At 42.3% G+C, this 24,822-nt stretch overlaps 1 protein-coding gene across 4 annotated transcripts in view; it reads right to left on the bottom strand.

Moving 5' to 3' along the window:
• SHOC2 (SHOC2 leucine rich repeat scaffold protein) overlaps positions 1–24,822 on the bottom strand; it is a 67,711-nt gene that overhangs the window by 34,799 nt on the left and 8,090 nt on the right. For 3 of the 4 annotated variants that reach the window (XM_075423733.1, XM_075423736.1, XM_075423735.1), the window contains exon 2: positions 5,593–6,530. In XM_075423733.1, coding sequence (XP_075279848.1) covers positions 5,593–6,295 — 703 coding nt within the window. In that variant the 5' untranslated portion in view covers positions 6,296–6,530. Of the gene's footprint in view, positions 1–5,592; positions 6,531–8,633; positions 8,780–24,822 lie in introns of all 4 variants that reach the window. The other variant, XM_075423734.1, reaches the window with a different exon arrangement.

Raw genomic sequence — 24,822 nt, 5'->3', positions numbered from 1 at the left:
TGAAGCATAGGAAGTTCCGTCTGAACATGAGGAAGAACTTCTTCCCTCTGAGGGTGACGGAGCACTGGAACAGGCTGCCCAGGGAGGCTGTGGAGTCTCCTTCTCTGGAGATATTCAAGACGCGCCTGGACAAGGTCCTGTGCAGCCTGCTGTAGGTGACCCTGCTTCGGCAGGGGGGTTGGACTAGATCACCCACAGAGATCCCTTCCAATCCCGAACATTCTGTGATTCTGTGAGAGGTACTGCATTATTCTGGGGGAAAAAAGACCAGAAACACACACATCTGCTTACTAACTACAGATAACAACACTTCCTCTTTCTCACCAAAACATTTGTCTTAAATGCAAAGCAACTTTTCCCCCAGTGTAGTCACCTCATTTAAGTTTGTGTTGTTCAACTGCTAAAGACAGTTCAAAGCCCAAACTTCAGACTACTTCCCAGCAGCTCACTGCTGGTAGGTTCACCTCTTCGAAGTTTTCCTCAAGACAATACACATCGTAACAGGTCAGTTGTTTTAAAGCAGTTTCGCTTAAAAATCTGATCAACTCTGCGTTCTGCAAACAACATTTGGTCAAATGTTTGACCTTCACTCAGGCTTTTAAGAAATGTTTCAGAGTTAGTTTCAGGTCTCCCTACAAGGAATCTATTTCTCACAAGTATTAATACTGTATGCGTGCACAGCGAACAGTAAATGTTCTAGATAAGCGTTTCTAGAAACTTATTTTGAAATCACATGACCAGTAGTAGTTTCTACACGTCATCTATCAAACAAGGAACGCTACCACAGGATTGGAGACTATCCATTCAAAATGTAAGATAGGAGAAGTAACAAGGGGAGATTCCGACGACCTCAGAGTCATCTAAACACTACACAGAGCAACAGAATTTGCAGGAAACATTAACAAAAGGCATCAAAGGCATGAAAACAGAGACAGATAAATAGTGATTTGAAAAAACATCAGTAAAACGTTAGTTTGTCATAACGAGTTAACAGTCTTCTACAAAAATATGGGAGATCTAGTTTATTTCATCTAGTCAACCTAGACTCCACAAAGATGTCTGATGTAGTAGCACGCAGAAAATAACTAGGAGACTGAGGTGACTAGTAGAAGATTTCAAGATACCTGAGGAATTGACTACAACTTGCTATGGATGTAACAAGACTGAAAGTAAAATACCAGCTTGGATGGAGGTTACCTCTTCATGGCTCTTAAGAATCCACCTCAAGACCAATCTTGTACAGTGTCTTCAGCAATGACTTGGTCAGAAAGCAAGAGTCTTCTAGCAAACTAGAGGCATTGGAAGAGAAAGGTAACTAAAAAATTATGGAAACTGTATCAAATTTTGTAGTGTAAAAAAGAGTAGATTTCTGCTAGGATCTCAGGTTTGACCTCTGGCAAAGAGAGAGAACAGAGAAGTCGATAGGTAGATGTACAGATAGATGTAGATAGATGTACAGAGACACCTCCAGCACAACGAGGGAAACTCTCATCTGGACTGGTATATTCAAACTAATCAAGCAAGGTCAGCATTCAAAACATAGGACAACACAGAAAATGGATAGAAGGTTGACAAAGGGAAGGGGGTTTTAGGCAAGACTAAAAATTGTGGTCTGAGTAATGGCTGGGAGAAGACAGAACTGCTGCGGTCGGCACATAAAGTGAGAGAGCAAATGTAAGCAATGGAAGGAAAGCACTGCATCTAAGCACAATGAAACATCAGTGGCACAAAAATCAACTGGTGGTAGACACATTTGGTGTTGGAAGAAAGTTCTCAAATATCAGAACATTTAAGTCTCCAGGACCTACTTTCAATTTCTGTCAGCAAGAGTAGAAGGAAAATAAACTTTATTTTATAAGGCTGGAGACTACAGATTCCTAGAAGAGTAAATAAATGGGACGACTGCTTACAAATCAGGTGACCCTCTATATTAAAGCAGCAAGGTACTAAAATTGGAAAGCCTTTTATAATTATACAGAACTGATATTTTGTGTTCAGTGGTAGTGAAAGCCATCACAAGTCTCTAGCACCATGGTAAGACTTTAATTCCACCACACTCAACACTGACTCTTCGAGGGAACAGTAGGAACATCCCATCTTCCAGGCTGAAGCCTGGGGTTTTTGTTTTTTTTGTCCAAGGCAACCTTTTGTAGCACATCTACCTCCAAAAGACGAAGTAAAGAAAACCCAGGGTTCTTCGCATAGCTGTGTACCAGATTAGCAAAACACAGGGCAGCTGACTGCTGCAAGGCTCTTCCTCGCTGGACAAGTCAGCGGATTACATAAACTTTGCATTTTTAAAAATATGAACAAGCACACTAGCTCACCATCAGACATGTAAGCCTTAGACCTTAGAACAATGGGGTATTTTTAAAAAGAATTTGAAATGCTCCGCGTGATATTGCTTTATAAAAGATAATGGCCTCATTTTACTTCCCGCTTTGCAGGAAGAAAAAATTCTGTGTTATTTACAAACTGATAATATAAGAGTGTTTGCTTGTATACAGTATGTAGGAACTATGCTATAAACATACAAGGGATTAAAATCTTTGGAACTTAAAAGGAAAGTTTTTTTTTAAAGTGCACATGTAAAATGTAGAGAAATAACAAGTGTTCAAAGAAACAGAGAAATTCCATTGGAAAGTAAGACACACATTTCTCAGTAGTTTCATTTCAGCTTGTTTCCAACTCAAACATACCAACTTTGTACTAGAGCAAAGATTCACGAAAGTGAGGGAGTCGCAATCAATTACAAAAGTGAAACTATGTTGAGTATTTTTACTATTTGAGGAAAAAGGTTTTCAGATGCCTGTTCTGTATGTCTTAGCCGTTAAAATTATTTGTGTTACTTAAACTTAGAAATCCTTTAACTAATTTATTTTTCAACTGATTCAATTGTAGGCAATCTAGTCAGAGAAAATTACTTTGAATAAAAAAGGATGCTGTTCAACATAGCAATTTCCCTTCAAAATTCTTCATAAGGGTGACAGTCATCTTGCATTTGCACTTCTAAAATGCCTTCCACAATGAGGTGCTGACCCGTAACAAGGAACATGGGCGTTATCACAATACAAATAAAGGCACAGCCAACTGCTGGATACAAAGCAGAAGCAGAGTAGTTAATGTTCTCAAGCTAGGTTTTGATAAAGAACTGAGAATACTGCCTGTATGCATATCAAGACAAGAATGAAAAAAAAATAGAAGCAAGTCCCATATATTCCTTTACGATACATATATCTACTAAATTTCTCCATGAAACCGTGACACATGATCTCTTTCAAGACGACTGTGAACAAACACATACAGAAATTACATACTTTAACGTAGACTTTACCGTAAGAATTCAACAGACAAAGCAGTTAAGAAACAAAGAGGTTCCAGCAGCAGCAATAATGGCTGCCGTATCACACATACCTACCAAAAGTTTCTCAAGGGCAACACCAAACACTGCAACGCAACACCTCACAAAAGTTTTTTTTCTTCACACACTAGTATTAATTTAAATGTATGCAGTACTACCCCCAGCTGAACCTCAGAAGCTAGCCCTCTGCTAGATTACATTTAATAACTGAGCCACGAACAGATATTAGGTACTGACAATTGTGTAATTCAGCTCAGCCAGCTAAACTGGCCACAATTTCTTCAACGTATGTAGAAACACGCGGTATCACAGAATGGTAGGGGTTGGAAGGGACCTCTGGGGGTCATCTAGTCCAACCCCCTGCCAAAGCAGGGTCACCTAGAGCAGGCTGCACAGGACCTTGTCCAGGCGGGTCTTGAATATCTCCAGAGAAGGAGACTCCACAACCTCCCTGGGCAGCCTGTTCCAGTGCTCCATCACCCTAAGAGTGAAGAAGTTCTTCCTCGTGTTCAGATGGAACTTCTCATGCTTCAATTTGTGCCCATTGCCCCTTGTCCTGTCGCTGCATTTTTTTTTTGCAAACCTCAGCCTCATGGTTTCCAGTATGATTCTCTGATTAGTAAAAGGTTCAAAGAGGCTGTTGGACTTTAACTGCAGTGTCAAAATAGGTCAAAATTGTATTCCTTCATTCTCCCAGGGGAAATCCCCAGGACTGCCAAGATGCTAGCGCCAACTCACAAATCATGTTGATCAGAAAACATACCACCATTAACCATTTAATTTTTGCCTAGCAAACAAATGTTTCTGTGGCTATAGCAGAATCCATTCCAGTGGCAGCTACAGGGAAGCACAGACTGAGACCGACCGACAGCTGACAGCCTCGCTACCCTTCTGCGCTCCTGTTATCACTTACGGAAGCTGTCTGCACCGGCCGCTGCTGGTAACGTGATTAGCAGCTTCAGACGTGCCCAGGAGTTCCTGCCATCAAGAACATGTTATCTTATGTATCTTTCGTATCGAGGTGCAGGAGAATGAGGCAACCGCTGTTGCATTGAAAAAGATCTATTAGGGATCCAAACAAGAGCATGTCCCAAGCTTTGCACAATTAGCAAGCGTAGGGGCCAGCTTCAGTCACACTTTACATACTCACACGCTGGCTTGGTTAACTGGAAAAAGTCCCACATCAGCTTTTAAAAACAGGGTGCGAGAATTATTACTCACAGAGTTACAAGGGCTTTTACAAGTTTTTTTTCCACAGTTGAAGAAAGTCAAAGCAGTTTCTTAACTGCATGAAGTTTACGTTCCCCCTCCCCCTAAAGGACTAAGCTACGCTTACATTTTAAAAACTAGTGATACGTAGAAAAACACACCAATGATAGAATCTCCCTTTCATGAGGCATGTACGTGGCTCAAATACTACTTGAGAACGGTGTGATAAAGAGATGTTTTCCACGAAGCAGAACCTATTAGCAACAACTTTGGAGTTCTTGATATACAGCTACTCCAGCACATTTTTGGTAATAAGCTATTTAAATTAATAAGCCACTTTCATCCTATTTCACCATCTTCCAAACTTCTGTAACAATGTTTGGAAAAACAAGTATTAGTCATTAAAAAGTCATAAGAATCATCAGCCATGCACACAACATTTGGTCACTTTGTATTAAGAGTCCATGTATTAATATATTCATGACTTATAAAAGGTAGAGGCTTTCACAAATCATTAACCTATATTATTAACTGTTACGGCATCCAACAGCTTGCTCATGGTAATAGCATGTAGCTACTTATTCTACCTTGTATTACCACGGTCACACCCCTCTGTAACATGCCCATAATGTGTTTATACCTTGCAACAGCTCATAAATGATTTATAAAGAAATCTTAAAATGAAATATGTCCCTGTATCTGTTTTTTTTTTTTAAACCGTCTGGGCTCTGAAGACACAAGTGTGTGAAAGCACAAGGCAAAGACAAAAACAAGATACATCTGATGTTAAGATAACAGATGAAGAAAAAAGGCTTTTGTGTTTTTTTTTTTTTTTTTAAAATCCAAGGTATTGATTACACTCAGTAGAAGCTAACACTGCAACAGTACGATCAAGAGCATAATTTTATGCAGTTTTAAATGAAGAAGGGCACCTGGAGAAGTGGCAGCTTAGGTATACTTCACTGAATTCCAAGATGGAACATAAGCACAGAATTAAACTTTCAATCAGTGTAGTTGCTTACCAATTTCAGCAGGTAGCTGCTTGATTTTGTTCTCTCGTATGCTAAGCATGGTGAGCTTTGACAAGTTTTTGATATCCTTTTCCACAGTAGTTATACGATTAAAGCGTAGGTAAAGAGTGGCGAGAGAGCTTAGCCTATACACCACCGAAGGGATTTCTCTAAGTTTGTTATGCCGCAGGTCAAGCATGCGCAGTTTCTTCAAGTTATCAAGAGAGTCAGGCAAACTGGTAAGCGAGTTTTCGCTCAGGGCCAGTGTCATCAGGTTCACAAGACAGCCCACCTCTGCTGGTAGGGACTGCAGTTTGTTACTGTATAAATAAAGTTCTGTTAACTGCGTTAGCTCTTTGATAGCTGATGGAAGCATGTGTATTGACCTCTTGGACAAGTCCAAGCGCATTGAATTCTCTTCCCGGCATTTATTTAGCTCTTTGATCACTTCAGCATTGCTGGATTTTTTGCGGGTACCTGTGGCAGGATTAGGTCTTTTTATCGTATTGTCCACTGAAAAAGCTACCCCAGGCTGCGTGCTACTGGAGTCCTTCTTTCCATCTTTGGCATCTTTCCCTTTGGTCTTAGGCTCCTTTTCTTTGCTCTCTTTCCCAAATCCTCCAGAGGCTTTGGCCTCCTTCTCCCTTTCTTTTGACGATGGGACTTTTGGATCCTTCTCTTTACAGTCCTTTTCTTTTCCTAGATTACTACTCATGGTGACTCAACGTTTAGCAAGCACCACATGAAATCCGTTTCTGAAGTTCACAAGAACAATTCACTGCTGAGGCGACAAGGATCCTTAAAACATGCACGCATGGAACCAAGGGAGGAGCTTCGGCGGTGCGATGCCCATTTGCTACATATTGGTTCGGAAGGCACTCTTTCCTAATCCTGGTATCAGGAGATTCAGCTGTAGAGATTAGAAGGTCAAACGCTCTGTATTAGTATTTCTGTAACACAGAGAGAAGAGAAGCCAAAATTAGCATAAATATAAAACATAACTTCCAGTTAAGTGTTGAATGTTTCTACATCAAGCCTGTGCTCCCTAACTCAAGTCAATGATTTGTCCTTCTCTCCAAACGTCAATGAAAAACCCAGAGCTAAAACAAAAATACTACACTCACCGCTCAGAAGACTCACTGTGGTAGAAGAGCTATACTAGGTAGTATACATGAGGAAAGAAAAATGACAATTCTTAAACACAATACTGCCTTCAGTACCACATTTGAGTCACCGTCTTGCTTCTTAGCTAGTTCTTAGCATAACACTCTGGTCATCAACATGAATATTCTCTCCCCCTTCCACGCCCAATCAGTCAATAAAGATCTGCTATAATTTGAAGTGCAGGCCTCTTCAAACAAACCTGTACGGGCTTATTCCTTCAGCACAAAAGAACCTCAATTCGATCTACAGTGAATTCTAATATGCTACTGTAAGACGAACACTGCGCCTGGAGATCTCGCTCCTGAGTGGCTCTGAACCGCAAGTCTGCGCTTTTAACAGGGAGCAGAATCTCATCACCAGCTTCACATGTTCGGAGGATGAAAACATGAGGATTTTTCAAATAAACCTATCAAAAAGTCAACTGAAAGCTCAGAAGTAGTAACATATTATGCTTCAAGACAAGTAAAATTATGAAGGAATTTCTCATGAGAGTAGGATACAACATATCTTTAGACAGTGTCTTGAATTTCCCCTCCCAATGACTATAATGCAGCCTAATAAGTGAACAGATGTCTGAAACCTATGAAGCCCCATTTACATTTTTACAAAATCATCACGCATCACAGAAAGTAGCTTTGCTTCATGCTTCAATTCAAAACACACGACATGCCCGAGAATTTCACGATTCTGAATACTCGAGAGGCTTTTTGAATGTATCTTTGTGGAAGAAAATAAATGGTCAATCAATGGCAACGATCATTTCATGTCTCCACGCTAGTCCACCTTTTAGCCCAGAATCAACTTTCCCTTGTCAGGCTGCACTCACTGATGAAGAAAATTTGTATCTCAGCAGAGCACCTGGTTTCCCAGCCCCCAGAGCTATGTTCAAATACCCTTAAAATCTCTACAGGAGCTGTGTCACTGTCCTGGCATTCCATCTTCTGCACAAGTTCATAAAGCTTCAAAATTTAATTTATCAAAATCAATTAAATAATATTTTGCATTCTTAAGCCATCAGCAAGTACTAGAAATACAAACATTTTTTAGCACAGCTCAAGTAACTATTTTTAATTGCCAGTTATGCTATGTATGCTTGCCTTCAAGTATAAACATGTGCTTGGAGAACACAAAGGAGCACACTCTACTCAATATATTCATTCACATTAAAAAAAAAAGTAACAAAAAATCTATTTAAGGACGGTAAGAAGGGCAAGTCACTTTACCTCAGCTGTGAATCAAAGTGTTCAGCGACAACGCCCAAAAGAGAACCTTCCCCAGGAGGTGGCTTCCAGTCCTTCAGTCCAATTCATTACTGATGCAGTATCACAAAGTGTGTGCTACACACCCCATAATATCAAAAAAAACCCTACTGCCTCCAGTTACTGTGTTCTGGACAACTCGGTCGTAAAGGACCACGGCCGTCTGCTAGCAGCAGCAAGCAGCAGCAGCTCCTTCCTTACTGCATCCTTAAGATTTCCATCCAGCTTTTACACCATCCATTACCCTGACCTATTCTCAGGATTACCAAGCTCCCAACATTATATTTTAAAACTTGTTCTCAGCACTGTATAATCTGTGTGCTTGTAAAACTGCGTCAATAGGAAACATAATGACTCCAAACGCAAAAAATCCAGCTGACTAAAGGGTGGGAGCCTGAAAAGCCTGACAACTTGTTTTCAATACTTAAGGTAACACAAAGAATTGAGAACTAACACAGTCAGTTTCTAAATTCTGGTAATACAGAGAAAACTCAGCCACGTAGCAGTGCCAGACAGTTACTGCTCCAAATCCAGCCCCTACAGTGCAAAACACACACAGGGCTGCTGCTCTCAGGAGCTCCCAATTTAATCAAATTTAGGACCCACCAAGGGATTTGGGTCATTTCTTACATGCGCTCCAGCTGAAGGAGGTTTTGAAAGAGCCTCAAAAAGGAAAGATGACTGGAGATTAGTGCTCTCAGCAGCTCGATAGTGCAAATGCTCCAAATAATCTGCATGCATTTCACTGTCTTCATTAGCAATTACTTTAATTGTACCTAAAAAAAAAAAAAGCGAGGGGGGAAAGGTTCCTGTTTCAATATGTCAGTGTAACATTTCATTTTCTGGTAAAGAACAAAAATCTTTTGCCCATACAAAAAGATAAAAATTGAAACATCATTAAAAACATCATCTGAAACATACAAAGAAAATTCAGAGCGATACAAAGGGTCAGGACCAGAGACCTGAACCTCTCCTCACAGTGAAAGCTGTTCAGAGGCAGTCAGCGTGCAGGCAAGCCACAGCCAGCCGTGGTTTTTCTAACGCGCAGAAACTGGAGCCAAGCTCGCAGTGCAGCAGCCCTTCAAACTACGCTCCCTGCTCAGAGTGGCAGAAGGCGAACAGTTCAATTCACTGCAGCTATGTCATTCTGATCTCTTTACTGAGCATTTTAATTACTGCCAGAGACTGCAAAATGTACTTTCTTTTTTAAAGAGGATGAGAAGGTTTAGCCCCTTTCTTCCAAAATAAAGTAATTCTCTAATACCACAAATAACCACAACCAGCACTTCTAACAAGAAAAAGCCTATGGCGGGAACTTCTCCAGATAACACACAATAAAAGCCAACGCTGGGGGAGGTGCATTAAAGAGAATGCCTCGACTGGAACAGCCTCACCTCTCCAGAGCTAGGGACACCCCCAAGACCCCAACATCTTGCAGGAGGTCCTGGCAGCAGAAGGCTCCCTGGAAGGGCTTCCTAGGCTGTCATAGAATATTTGAGGTTGGAGAAGACCTCTAAGATCATCAAGTCCAACCGTCACCCCAACCCCACCATGCCTGCTAAACCATGTTACGAAGTGCCACATCTACACGTTTTTTGAAGGCCTCCAGGGGGGGATGGTGACTCCACCACTTCCCTGGGCAGCCTGTTCCCATGCCTGACAACTCTCTCAGCAAAGAACACGGTGACGACCTTGTATCATAACGCACAGGCAGCACGGGACCTGAACAACTATATGAAACTTCTCCTATTTCTAGTAGTTTATAACTTTCACAGTTGCCATTGCAACCTATCTAAAACTCACCTATCTGATGCTGTATGCTTTCAATTAGCAGGAATAAAATCTTGCCATTTCACAAATTAATGACCAAGTTTTGAGACAAAACTCACCAGGGCAGCTGCACTCAGAACTCTTTAATCCTACCAAGACGTATGCAAATTAAATGCTCAACTTCACATCAGCTTCTCGACAGAACTTTTGTTTCTATTGCAGATCATTCCAGCTGATAGAGTTACTCACAGACATCGTTAAGCATGTATGTAAACTTTTGGTGTATGCGAACATAATTACATATACCACAGAAGAAGCTAAATACGTCTCAAAAGGTTATTCATATTTTTCAAGCCCTTTTGGTTAAAAGACAAGAGTCACCATCAATTCGAAACTACAGTCAAACAAGCATTCATTGTATCTCAAAAGGAGAGCTCCTTTTAGAGATATTTTTAGCAAAAGGAAATTCAGTGAAATTAGCCAGTTCTGCCAACTACTTCCATTTTCCAACGCTGTTCAAACCGACTTCCTGACAATATTAATTGACATAAAAACATTTAACTATTATGTGCTGGAGAACTTGGAAAACTGAATAAGGCTCTTGCTTGGCACAGTATATGAAGGAAAATAAAACTTTTAAAGAAGTTACAGAAAATAATCTCTTCCCTGTTCCAAATATTTTTTTAAGGTAAAATATTTGTAAATAGCTATAAATAACCAACATCCGAGTTTTGATTCGCTCCTCCTGATGTCTGATGAACATAATCCAGATGTATTTATTCTTTTCTGTCAACTGTAACTGATGAAACATCAGAGACACAAACAACTTCAGCCTAAACTGTATCACCTTCCTTTGCTGCCTGGAAAAAATAACACATTCATCTTGTACATTTTACTGATTTTGTTTCAAAATGCATACAAGTAATCGAAAAGAGATATCAGTTACTCTGAGCAATACAACCTGGCAGCAACATTTATGCAACAAAGTCTTTATAAAAAAAAAAAAAAGTGGTAATGTAGGAACAATCACGTCTGTGATTCTAGGAATAATACAAAACTAAGCACCTGCAACTTGGTAATATAAATACTGATGCTTCCTGGTCCTTATCTAATACAATGCAAGGCTGGAGATAAAGGATTTCACCCAACTGCTATTCAAAGGAGGCTGTAAAAGACTTAACTGTCTCCTATCCACTACTGTGGAGCAACTTTACTATCCCACCCCAAAAAACCCACTGTCAATGTTATTTCACAGCTTAGGAAAGATTTCCTAACCAAACCCCGGTGCCGAAGGAGGCCGGCCAGCAGGAAGGGCCGCAGCGCACCTCGCCAGGGGCACCCAGGTCCCACCACGAGCCTCTGGTCCAGCCCTGGGGCGGTAGGACCCTCCAGAAGAGGCTGTCCCTGCACCAGAGCGACTCTCTGCAGTCCCTCAGCTCTCAAAGGATGCATTACGTGCCTTGTGTCTTGCAAGTACATGAAAGTTTCCAGTATGTTCACAGAGATGGCTTGAAGAAGAAATCGTTAACTGAAATAAAACACTCTCCCCCCGCTGCAGTATTTCCCTCTCAAGCGATGAGGCTAACCAACCGCCATCTCTTCTGCCAAAGGAACATCATCGTGGGACATCATCTTACAAAATGGTCACTTTACAGCTCCACTTCAACACCTCCCGGTTCCTGCTCTGTGCTTCAGTAGACAAGACACACCCTTTAAACCATAAACGTTTCTAATATTCTGAGTATGTGATAGCTAAGGCATCATTTTCACTAAAGCTTACTACATTACACTCCAATAAAACAGAATTTTACTACTTCTGTAATGTAGTAGGTAATCTAGAGGTCTGCAATTGAAAGGAAAATTCCCTACTACATGTATAATTTTATATCATGGAATAGGAATGATTTTTCTCCTCGTTCTGTGCTTCTACTAAACTTAACCCAAAGGGCACACGTCACGGCTTGGGCTTTTCAACCCAAACAACAGAAGAGGATCGGTCCAAATATTAAACACGTCAAAGAAATAAGTAAGAAGACAATGATTCCACTACATAATAAAACAGAAAACGTTTTGAGATCGCAATTCTGATCTAGGAAATTCTGATTAGTCAGACCTAAGTGGCTTTTAACAACAAGGCAGAGTTCAAATGCTCTCTAGGAATTGCAGCACCACCTGTTCACAAACAAACAACAAACAGAAAAAAAAATCTACCTTCTTAAAAGTATCAACCTTTCACTTAGAACAGCATAGGATGTATCAAAACATCTCATATTCCACTACACCACAAACATGCACACATCAATAAGCAATGGATGAAGTTTAAAGTTTAGCCCAAGCGGTTACGACGACTTTCCATTCTCAATACCACATATGCAAAAAAAAGATGGTCGTGACTTTCATTTCAAAACCCAAACAGCTCACGCCAATCAGTCACTTGCAAACAAAGCACATTCTCTCCGACAATTTACTAACTTCAAATGTCTGACCTACAGAGTCTTCACCCGCGTAAGGGCGTTCGAGCTTCTGCCGCCAGAGCCACGGCCGAGCAGCCGGGAGCACGGGACTGGCGGCGGCAGCAGCATCATTCTGTCGTGGTTCTGAGTGCCAGCTGCGACGTGTTCGACAGGGAAGGCTGACCGCCAAATTCATCTCCGTCCTGCAGACGAACGGCTGGCAGACGGTAGTTTCCGGACTACCAAACCAGCCTGATTTCAGGGTATCTGGATGTGACCCCACTGTCCCCCCAAACCCCCTCTCGCACCGTGGGAGCAGCTTGTTGCCTCCCTTCACGCACGGCCTGAGCCCGTGGAGCTGGGTCAGTGAGGAGGCCCACTGAGCCCTTCAGGGTGTCTTCGTCAGCTAAAGGACGGCAGCCAGGACCGCTCCCTGCCTGCTTGCTTCTTCCGCGGCTGCAGAACAGCCGAGCACAACCCGATCTCGCATTCGAACACAACCTGAAGGTCAAGGGGACGACTGCACAAACATCAGACCAAGGGGACAAGGGGACCGTTTCTGATGGCTTGCTTACGCTTTACTTGTGGTTTCTTAAATCTGCAGACAAGTCCGTAACTGTAGGCACCTAATCACAAACCCAGGTGCAATTAAAGCTGAAGTTACTACAAAGAAGCAAATCAGTTTCAAGAGGTGTTTGGCAATTGATGGCTTTGCACTTGCGGAACCAGGCGTATCTCCCAGGACATCCCATCCCAGCTTCTGACACAGCCATGCCCTTCCACGGAAGCTTTTGAATCCATCTTTTCATTCACTGGTCGCCAGATTTGCTGCTCTCCTTGCACTCAGAGTACTTCACCGCACTAAATGCCAGGTCACATAGCAAAGTCCACGTCTAGCACAACAAAGCGGCTCCACGCTAGCAGACAGAAAGTCACCTACGCCTTCAGTTCCTAGGGGGTAGAAATAATCTTTTGTGCCCTGCCTTTGAACTCATCTAGCAAGTACAAAAATACACATACTGTGATTCATTCTATGCTCTCCAACATTATTTTTATGAAGCATTTTCTCTTTTTCTCCTTTACAGGAAAAAAAAAACCCACTAGTTTTTGGCCAAGTTATAAAATACCGTTTCATGTTTCTGTAGAAACAGACTCTAAGAGCAAGTACAAAGAACTCTGCTAACTCCATGTGGCAGCTTATTTTGATATGTAGAAAGGTACTTTCTGCATGTGTGGTCCCGCAGCAGGTATCTTCTGGGCTGCGTGTCTCCGCTGCCATGGTAACTCGGTGTGTCAGCAGGCTGTGCAATCCTGCATAATACAGGAAATCCGAAAACTGTAACTTGCTAGATGAAACAAATTTCCCAGACTTAGTGCAGGTCCTAACAGCTAGATATGCCTAAAATGGGGTTATTCTAAATGGACATATTAGCCTAGGAAAATCCAGCTATCTCATTTTTGCAACTGTGCAAGTTCTGCATCTATAGTGGCATACGACCTTCCACAAGAGCAAGTGCTCCCAATCTACCCAATGCCCTCCTTCGAACAAAGATCACCCTGCTGTAGCAGAAACTTACTTGCCACTATAAAAACAACTCCACTATTACCAGCACGCAGCACCCAGGCACCACCATTCAGATCCCTCAACAAGTCCTACAGACAAAGGAAGCAGCCGGCCACACGTGGCTTTGGTACAGATTTGATAGAAAATGGCACTGGTCCCAGCAAAGGCGATGATGCAAAACTTAAACTAGCATCAGATATTTTTCTTTTGTTCATCATTTCCTCTAAGCAACAAAACCAAAACCAACCCAACAGGAGACAAAACAAGAATAACGGGCAGGAGAGAAAGTAAACGCACAAAGCAACAATAGAGTAATGTATCATCTACTAATTATCTATATTATCAACAACTTCAGTTATGTTGATCCTACAGAAATTGGGACAAATCACATGCTAAACCCCATCTCAGCTAAATAAAGCATTGCTCTACTACTATCTAGGGTAGCATCCTACCCTGGCTCCTATCAGCAACACAGAATTTTCTAGCAAAAAAAAATGTTTATTGTAGCATTTCTCTTTGTTTCTTAGTCTCTGAATTCAATGCAGTTAAGTTTGCTTGTCGTCTTCAACATGCTTTTATGTAGTAATTATGACCATTTTGCAAAGTTCAGTGCTGGATGACTCTCAACCCCTTGAATTTTCTGACCATAATTAGTGACTGTGTAAGTCACAAGACCCTTTGCAGAGGGTTACTAGGCTAGGAAAAAAGCCTATCCGAAAATCAACTTAAAAGGCGCTTTTAATGCAATTCTGAACATGAAAAGAAGCGATGGCTCTTTACCTTCCATGTTCTAGCAGACAAAGCCACAATAACTACGTGTGGCAGCCCGGCACTGCACAATATCTGGCCTCTGTTCAATTTTTTTTCTAGCTAAGATTATCTGCAGTTCTTGATCTTCAGCTAAGATGAGAAAAGCTTGGATGTATTCACTTTATTGAACATCTAGTTTAAATATAACTGATGTATGGAAAAGGACATATGCAGTAACATTTACTTTCCAGCATACGTGAGTTTGGAAGATATACAACTGTCTGGTAAAGTCCAAAAAAATACATATTTACCCACAAGTTTCCAGTTATAAATCTCCTCACTTTTAGAAGTCATTACCATATTTTGCATCTGACCTGCTCTGAGAAAATAAATTTCTCCTTGAACAGATCACCATACTTCACAGAGAAAAGATAACCATAATCGGAATCAAATTTGCTCCAATTGAAGTGTATATTTCCGCTTCATTACAACTAAATTAAATAAAAAGAAAATTCATTTGAAAGCTGCACAATGATCAGCTGGAGCTGCTTTCTTCAGCATGGCATATTTTCCCAAAAGTTGACATTATATATCTAAAAATCACAGGAAACCTAAACATATCTAGAATACTTTGATGGAAAATAAAGATCTACACATCTTCCCCCATTACTGCTTAACCAGTGTATTTCCAGTGAGGTTTTTTTGGTTGGTTTTGTGATCTGACCCTTTCAGACAAAAGCATTTTACCTGACGAAAGCAAACCAATTCAAGCCAAGTTCAAATATAGACAGAACGAGACTACAAAGAAACCGCCACGTTTCAGATAACTGGATGTAAGTTACAATACTTCATCTCTCTTTTCCAACCAACATCTGCCTAAGCATGATGCGATGGACCACTTCTGCCCTCTGAGTATTCTTATTCAGATGCGAGAACTACAAACTGCCAAAGAGATATTATATTTTTCCTGTAGTACGAGAGTCCACTCCAGCTGGATCCTCATTATTAACCACTACACGTATTTCTGAGGTTAACTGCATTCTGCCTACCCAGATTTTCCCTGCCACTTCAACTGGATTTTGCATTACTCCCTCCCAGTCCATACCCCCTCATGCTGTGTTGCTGCGCGTGGTTAAACAGCTTCCACGTTCCAACGGACGGACCACCGTCCTGCACCGCTGCTTGAAACGCCGCTCGACCACAGCTGGGGAAGAAACCCCTCAGGCAACTTTGCAGATTAACAGCAGCACAGAAACGCAGGCTCATTACACAGCCCGGTAAGGCGATGGAGACTAAAGCTGCTCCCAAACCTTTTTCAAAGCTTTCAGCTGTTCTCCCCCATGAACAAAACAGGATTAAACACAATGACATAAAGCAGTGAACTATTCTTTAGGCAAACAGACGCATACTACAAGCGCTTCAGGCAGCACCGTGTACAGCTACACACAGCCAACGCTCTGTAGCAAAGGCTTCTTCAACCATGTTGAACTTCTCCAGACTCCACTCCTCCAAGCTGACGTTCACCAGCAGCTGCCTGCCAGTCCCCACGGTTCCTGGGGGTTGTTTCGGGGTAGGGGAGAGGGGCCTTGAGGGGACATTGGAACAGAGGGAAAGGGTCAACTCATTTCTTTGGTTCAGCTGTTTATAAGACTGAGAGCTGGCAAAAGCACACTGCTTTGCTCATGTCAAAGGTGATCTTAACGTTGGTTTCGTAACAGCGATGGTGTTTTTGTTGTGGATTAGGGAGAAGAAACCTATTAGGATGATGTCTGGTGTCACAGTGAATTTCACCACACATGCAATCCTGAAACCGCTAATAAGAAAACTGCGAGGAATTCCTCTGGCAACTAAGAGCAGAGTATTTCACAAACCCTGAGCCTGCTTCACCTCCCCGACTCCTACACGCCAACTTCTTTTGGTACCGGCGTTCCCACAGAGCAAGCCGAATGCCCAGCAGCAAACGGCCCTCTGCCACCAGCCGGGACCCCCTCCCACCTCTCTCCCCACAGCCACCGGCCGCGCAGAGGAGAACAGCTCCTGCCCGGAGCCCGGCGAGCAGAGGAACACGGCAAAGGGGAGCAATGGGGATGGGAGGCAAGAGGCAGCTGGTTAGGAACTCCATATGAGAGAACATCACGGATATAAAAACAGTGCGACAGTCACCAGCCAGCAAACACCACTCCTGCTCCTACACACTGCATGGAGAAGGGGTCTTAATGTGCTTAATACATCTCCAATTACTACATACTGTGGCCTTCTTTCTGATGAGCTTGGTCACCTACAGCACTAGGAGCCATCTTACACCTCTCCATTTTTTGACTGTTTTATATTGCAAACGTAACTTTCATAAGAGTATTTTTATTTAGTTTTTACATGGGTTTTTTCCGCCCCCCAATCAACATTTAATACTTTAGCATTACAAAACAACCAAGATGACAACATTTGAATTTCTTGCAAGTTCATCCACATTCTTACAGATTCCAGTGACGACCCCAGAGATCTATTTCCCAGGACAGAAGATAAAACTCCAACAAACACAGAAGAGAAAGGAAGCTGTGTTCACCTTCCTATGAAGGACTGTCAGGAACACCCCTCCTGCTCACTCCTGCTGTCGAGGAGTGTTACCCACACAGCACCTTAAGCCCCAGCCCAACACCCAAAAGACTCCAAACAGCACTGAATACAGCTCATGACTAGGAGCCTGATTAAAAGATTATTTCACATACACTAACAATTCTGGAAAATGCATGATAAACTGAGTATCTGCATGGGAATGAGGTGTTTTCCTTCAAAAGGCAAAGAAAAAAAAGAAAACCACTATGATCCCTTCCAAGCAGATTCTTCAAAATCTGTTCAGATGAGGCATCCTTTTTTTCTAGAAAAACAAAAGGTCTTCAATGACATTTTCACTAGAAATAGCGAAAAACATGATTTCTGCTCGCCAAAAACCAAATGGATGATACACTCTTTAGCACGCTTGAAAGCCTTGTGTATTGTAAAAGTAGAAAGTAGCAGCAATGTTAATCTGAAAAAAGTAACGGAAAAAATTTAGACACATAAACTGAAGTAAACAACACTGTACAAATATGATGCAATAATAAGCCTTTTAGCTCATCACTTTCTAATAAATTAAACAAGATAATAGAAATCTGAAAAAAACTGATGACAAAGCAGGCTAGCTTAGAGCTACATGAAAGTTCATACCACTATCCGAGCAAAACAAACAAACAAACTGTACTGTCTCCCTGTTTATAACAAAAAACATTCTTGCACCTTATTGCCCTTCGTTTTAGAAAAAAAACAGATGTCATTTATAAGTGTCTAAGTAACTCAGCAAGGAATCATCTGATCTGTTTGTGAACATTTAAAAGTTATCATAAGACAATGACTAAGAAAAACGCAACCTTCACACTGGCTCAGGCACAACACAGTGCCTCACCAGACCTGCTGGTCTCCAGACACTGGTACCTTGCAAAACCTGTACGTATTAAATAAACGGAGCAGAGGATTGCACCAGACGGTGCAAGCTGAGACCAGGTGATTCACCGCGTTCGGATTGCCCGCAGCTGCCACTCGCTCCGAGGTGAGGACCGCCCTCAGCTCCTCGCAGAGCATCCCTGTACCCCACAGCTCGCCAAAGTGACGGAGCCTGGGTTTTCGCTCTGATGCACAGGACAGAAGATGGGTATGGCAACCACCTCAGTGACACTCACATAAGTAGTACAGGTTGAAGTAATCCAGATTAAAAGAGAATAGACCCTTTTCAAAATAAGTGTAATCCAAAAAGTATCAGATATATGCAGAAAGCACTCAGAAAAGGCATACAGACTCACAAATCAACTAGAAGGAGTGAACAAATTTTAGTATGACAATATGCACCAGAACAATATGTTCCAAATCAGGGTACTATATTTATATATGAACACTGTGAGGATACAGGGAAAATATCTGCAGGAGTGAGGAAAGAGCTCCTGAACAGAAAGAAAAAGAAGAAACTAAAACACTGGAGAGGTACCAGAACCTCTAAAAATAAATAAATAAGAGTGAGTTTAACACGGAGGTTGATTAACTAATTTTAACAAATACTTGCTACACATTTGTTCCTCTTTAACTCAACCATTCCCAGAATAGTGGGAAGGGAATCAAAAAACAGAATGACAGTTCCCAAGGGACACAGAAAGCACCACAAAGGGAGCGTGACCACAGGCACAGGTAGAAGACAGATGACGACCACCAGCATCTACGTGAAGTGAGAGCAGGAGTACTGGGTGCGGACTGCAAGGAACTGTAAGTGTGACAAGGTACAGGAACAGCGACCAGAGCGCAGTAGCGGGCAGGCAGGCGGGACAGCAGAACCAGAGAAGGCGTGGGGAGCAGGACCTAAACTGGTCTGTCCCCTGCGACGGGAGTACAGCCAACACCACCTTCTCAGCACATGCTCCCTTTGCAGCAAGGCAGAACATGCCAGTGTTGTATTCCTCCGTCCCATCCCAAGCCTTTCTCCATCCCTCCCTTTGCTGCAAGGCAAGAAACAGACAAATTACACCGTCTTTTACTCCTGCGCGGGGCTGGAGGATTAGCATGTTTCTGATGCAACCTTCTCCGCCCTACCAGCCTCCGGCTCCTGTGGTTCTTGGACATGAGGTTGTACAAATGGGGACAGCTTCTCTCCCCCACGATTCCTCCTTCCTCCCCTTCTTCCATTCTCTGACAATAATTATTCAAACAGAAGGTGGAGAAGAAGCTGCAACCTGAAGAGCGGAACATCGCTTGTCTGTATCACAAATTCCTACCAAACCAAACGCTTCCCTAATTCTTACATGGACAGCAAGTAACATAACTGGTCTGATGATTGTCAGTATTGGCTTAGTATTCAAGTATAACTGAATGCTATAAACGTGTATTTTAAATTCGTCTTTTTAAAAATGAAGATAGACACAAAATCACTTTATATTAAATCAGCATCCTATGGGGATCAAATTCAGACATGATGCAAACAAGGAAATTTTAATTTAAAATGATTCGTGCTTGCTAAGCTAAATTTGATCCATGGTTGTGAAGACTACCAGTGGGAAGCATGACTGAGAGAAAGAGGTTTTAATCACAGCCTCTGTTGTTTGACACATTGTGTGCCATCCTCTAACACCTAAATTCCTCATGTCAGAGCTGTGCAGATAATACTATTTCACTGCTCACTTCCCTCACGACCAACCTTTAACTTCTTTTACAGGGCAAATATCATTACCACTAAATCCAGGCCAGATGATCCCTGCTATAGTCAGGCTCATTACTGCAGGCCACGTTCAGCATACTTGATCTTATGCAGTACCATCTCTTTCCTACTTCTAGCATTTATTTAAAAACTCTCATTTTAACTCAAGAGCTCTTCATCTCTCCCCAGCAGAATGTGGTATCTTCAAGGGATGCTTCTGTGGGTCCACTTCCTCTCTTCTATTTACAATCACACCCTAATTCCGTAGGAATCTGCTAGAAGATTGCCTATCTCCTCCACCCCTTGGCCATGGCACTAGTATGTCCAGGTGCGGCTACAAAGTGTTATCTAAGAAGTTCAGTGCTTGAAGTCTTTGTTGCCCAAACAGCCCTTCCACCCCTCCTTCAGAGAAGGAAGCCGACCGTTGCCCTGCGAGGCAGTTCTGGCCTGCGGACTGCTACCAGGCTGTGCTGCCCTGCACGCTCCAGCGGAACATCCATGCTTGCATGTACAATACGTGAAGCTGCTAATAGAGATGCAAAAGCCTGAATGTTAAATAGAAACAAAAATCTCTAGGATGCAACTGAACCTACTAACACTCACCACTTAGTACATGATACTTTTCCACGTGAATGAAAGCAAGACAAAAAAATGCAAGATATCCATAAACATAACTTCAGCAGAAACAAAACCAAAAAACCATCCATTTCAGAACTAAGCTTAAAAGGCTTGGGGTTCTGTTTAAGAACAAGCCTTACAGAGTTCATGCAACCATAAATCAGACTTTGGCTATCTGCATATGGCACCACAAATGCAGTATTTCCAGTGTCTGGGAGGGACCAGAAAAAGCAAGAAGGAAACAGCTGTTTCATTCTCCACACTACGTTAGCTCAGCAAAAAGAAAACCCAGCATCTATGAAAAAGAAAAGCATCAGTTAACTAGAGTTTGATCTTTCTCCGAATTTGGAATTCAGTTATCAGCTATCAGCAACAAATTTAAATACTGCTGCCAATCCAGCACACTGTGAAACTGGAACTGCCACGGACCCCTCGGGCAAAAGAAGATCCCTACAGGCTCCACCTACTTGGGTTTCCCCTCTGGGATCAGAAATAACTGCAAATAGTACTTGCATTTGATCACTGTTTTGGGGATCTGTATTCATACACCAATAAACAGCTCCCAAACACACGCACAGAACTAGGGAGCAACTCTCGAGAAAAAAACCCAAACAAACAAAAAAAAAACCACCCAGAAACGCAATTAGCAGTGAAATTAAGAGTACTTTTCAACAAAACCAGTATTTAGTGTAGTGCTAAAGAATGTAAAATTTTACTATTTCAGGTGACACAGTGCTTTTCTCTTTTACGAGAAGATTCAAAATTTTGTGCATGTCCGTACACTCAACAAGAAAGCACAAAGCCAACAGAGGACACCTGAATCTTTCCACTAAAGAAACTACGGTAGGAAGACCAGCTGTTCACCACAGGTACCTCAAGAAAAACATTAAAAAAAACAAAATAACCACCAACCTAGTGCAAGAAAATACGATCGTGGCTGGTTACATGGGTTTTTTGAGCCATTAAAATCTGTGCCTTCACTAAAACTTAACTATTAAGAATCTAGTAACTAAATTGTCTTCTTAGGAAAACTAACACAAACACTTTAACAAGAAGTAGAAGCTACAGCCATATCCCAACACCAGCCCAGCATCTCCTGGATTTTCCTTTTAAACAGTTTTTCAGACACTGAATGAAGAGCATACCGCTCAAGGGATACATCAAGCCCAAAGAAAATAACTCCCCTAAACACAGGGCAGGAGGGAAATCAGGTATTTCTAGAAAGCAAGACCATTACAATGAGCATGCTTACATCTTGAAGTCTTACTTGAAATATATAAAAAATAAAAGAGAAATAAAACAGCAAACCTGAACTGAGCTGAAAAAAATACCATCTGCTGCAGTTAAAATTTCTTCCTCACCTATATTACCATCAGGAGCTCTCAGTTTGTTATTTATTATCTTTAGACATTGTTTCAAATCTTAAGACTTGCATAAAAGCCTCATCACTTCTTCAAGAATCACTACGTGCGGTCAGAAGTATCAAAATAAAGCTGGGAGTGATCCACAAGTGAATTTGGTGAACTTCACAAACCATGCAAAGTAATCCCCATCCCCCTTTTTTTTTTAATAGGTATCTATACCTCACTTATCATGGTACAATTACAACAGTGCCAGCATATCAGAACACCTCACGCCGAAAAGCGAACTTTACGGGCAAACAAAAAGCTTGACGTACCAGAACCAAATCTCTTGCACTGGCTAATTAGTCTGCTCTGTGATCACATTTAAGCTTCCATATCAGAAAAGCTCATTTCACTTTGTCACTGCTTTTCAAGCTGGGATATTTTACTTATACCAGGCTGCAAGCACTAGGCACCGCTAAAAGCTGTGTATTGATAATAATCAAAACAAAACGATATGCTGAGATGTAAAGTGCCCACGGCCACGTCAGATGCAGAAAAGGGCCCATACAACCAGCCCCCCCCAATCTGATCGATAGCAGACCTTACAGCACTGGCTACCTGGTCATTAAAGAGTTTTGGCAGCAAGGAAAATCAGAATCCAAATGAATCCTAAATGGTGGAGTTGTGGAATTACCACCTGCACAATGGATCGACGTAAACCTCGTATTAGATCACCCCCCTGAAAAGTGGTCAAAAACTGGGCAAAACATTTCCAGCATTGACCAAGTTCTGCCCATTTACTGTTGGTAACTGACAAGCAGGACGCGTTTGTACTGGATGAATACACACACACACACACACACCTGCAGTACGCATGGAAGAGCCATCAAGGTACAACCCCACGAACAAACTCGTTAACTAGTCCTTAGTCTTCCATTTAGTTCATAAACCACATTATACAACACTGAATTTATATAAAAATCATAATTAAAATAGATATCCAAGGCTGTGGCCCATCTTGAACTCTGCTGCTTGAGGAAGCTGCTTAGCGAGGAAGGAAAACTGACTCTGCACAGGGAGACAAGGGTCTGAGCAGTTATTTTACACTCTGCACTTCAACAGACAACTTGAAATTCAGTCCATGAGCTTTTATAGCCACACACAACCCATGCAGAACTCCGCAGCTCATCACCCTTTGCTCATCATCTCCAAACACGGCAAACAAGTCACTGCTTTACTGTTGAAAAAGTGCATGAGAAAAGCTCAAATCATTATTAGATTTCTCTCTAGAAAAATCATTATATAACTATCGGCAGCATTTTGAAAGTAGCACTCGCATGCAACCCTTCCAGGCTCTCCCCCTCTACCTTTATTTGAAAACTTTCTACCTGTAGGTAGACTTGCAAACAGAGTAACTCAGCGGTCGAAGCAGACCAGATACTTGCAGAAAGCGCACGCACACTCCTGGTTCAGAGGAACACAGGCAGCACACCTCGCGTTACTCCGGAGTAAGGGAACACAGACAAGCAGTAGCAATGAGTAGCTTTCACTCTCTACACACCCTTCTGCCTTGTATTAACTTGTTCCTGTGCCACAAAAAGAGAAATTTACAGCAAAGATTACAGAATCTTATTCTGGAGCGTTTCTTTTTGTCGGAACTGAGCGCAACGTATTTTCATTATTAATTCAGTGGCTTCAAAGATGATGAGGGACCAAAAGTTACATTGTACAAAGCACAAAACAAGGGGAAAAAACAGTAGAAGCAGCTCTAAAGCACGCTTTTGGATTACCACGGTATACAACTGATCAGTGTATGTTAAATCTTTTTGAAAGACAGCCAACAAGCTGGCCCAGAGAACCAACGGTGCGCAAACTGTGAAAGTCTCCCTGCTCACATGAAGCAGGTCTATGCGAAAAAAAAACAGTTTCCGTAGACACTGGAAGTCACAGGAGTGAAAGCTGTGACAAACACAGATTTCCCGTTCCAAGACTTTACATGTTGAGAATAACACATGAACATTTGCCTCAGGAGACTGAAGCCATACTATACACAGTTTCTATACACCGTTAGCTTTGAGAGGAAGATGAGAGCAGCTTTCTTTTAGTATTATTGATACAGAGATCATTAGAGAAACGGAGGTCACACACAGACTACAACCACTTCGGGACCCTTCCAGGCAACACGACTACTTGTTACCACGCCGCATGTCCAAAGATCTAACACGCTACTCTCCGCGGCTTTCATTACCCACAAAAATTTCACGGCAGGAACCGTTTGGCACCCGTTTGCCTTGCTCCGCCTTTCGCCGGTCTGGCGGGAGCAAGGAGTTTGGGGTTGGGATCCACCTCCGCTCCTTCCTTGTGGGGGGCCCGGCGTGGGTCCCCGGCTGGGGGGCTCACCGGGCGTGCGGGGGACGGGGTGCCAGCTCCCACCGGCCCACGGCAGGGAAGGCAGAGCACTCCCACTGCTTTTGCTGCTCTTGGAAACCTTCCCTGCAACGCCTGTGCCTTAGTTTCTCTAACGCAAAAGGGATAGTCCGTACCACGTAAACAGGCCAGCAGGTTAATTCAAAGCCACAAAAGGCTACAAGGCCTTTTCGATACCATAACGGCAAGTTTAGAAATTACTCTGATTTTCTCAGGGCTTTTGAAGCAGAACACTCCACCAAAAGCAAACGTACATCTTGAGAGATGCAAGCAGCTGCTCCAGAGGAGAAAAAACAGTTCCTTATTCTTCTCTTTTATTTTTACACAACCTGATTCTGAGAAAAACATTTAGGTTTTGGTTACCACAGGAGGGCAGGAGCATGTAATGCTAGTGCCGATTTCTTCTTGGAGAGAGCAGAACAAACAGTGGGAGCTGGAACACAGAAAGAGCCAAGTCAGAGACCCGGAGCGTGATGAAAATTCAGTCGTAGCAGTGGAGTTAACTGCTTGTTAATGAAGGCGTATGCATCCCATCTGCTGGCTACAGAAGAGCTGGAATGGTTTCAAAAACATTCCAAGACAGACATACCATCAAATACACGACGTGAACGCGTGATCCACACTCAGAAGTCGACCCCACTGATGCTGGCAGGACCGAGGACAGACGCAGAGACGCGCG

Source organism: Opisthocomus hoazin, chromosome 6 (assembly GCF_030867145.1).
Source record: "Opisthocomus hoazin isolate bOpiHoa1 chromosome 6, bOpiHoa1.hap1, whole genome shotgun sequence".
Lineage (NCBI taxonomy): Eukaryota > Metazoa > Chordata > Aves > Opisthocomiformes > Opisthocomidae > Opisthocomus > Opisthocomus hoazin.
Note: the sequence above shows the minus strand (reverse complement) of the source record. Positions and strands in the feature narration are given on the sequence as shown.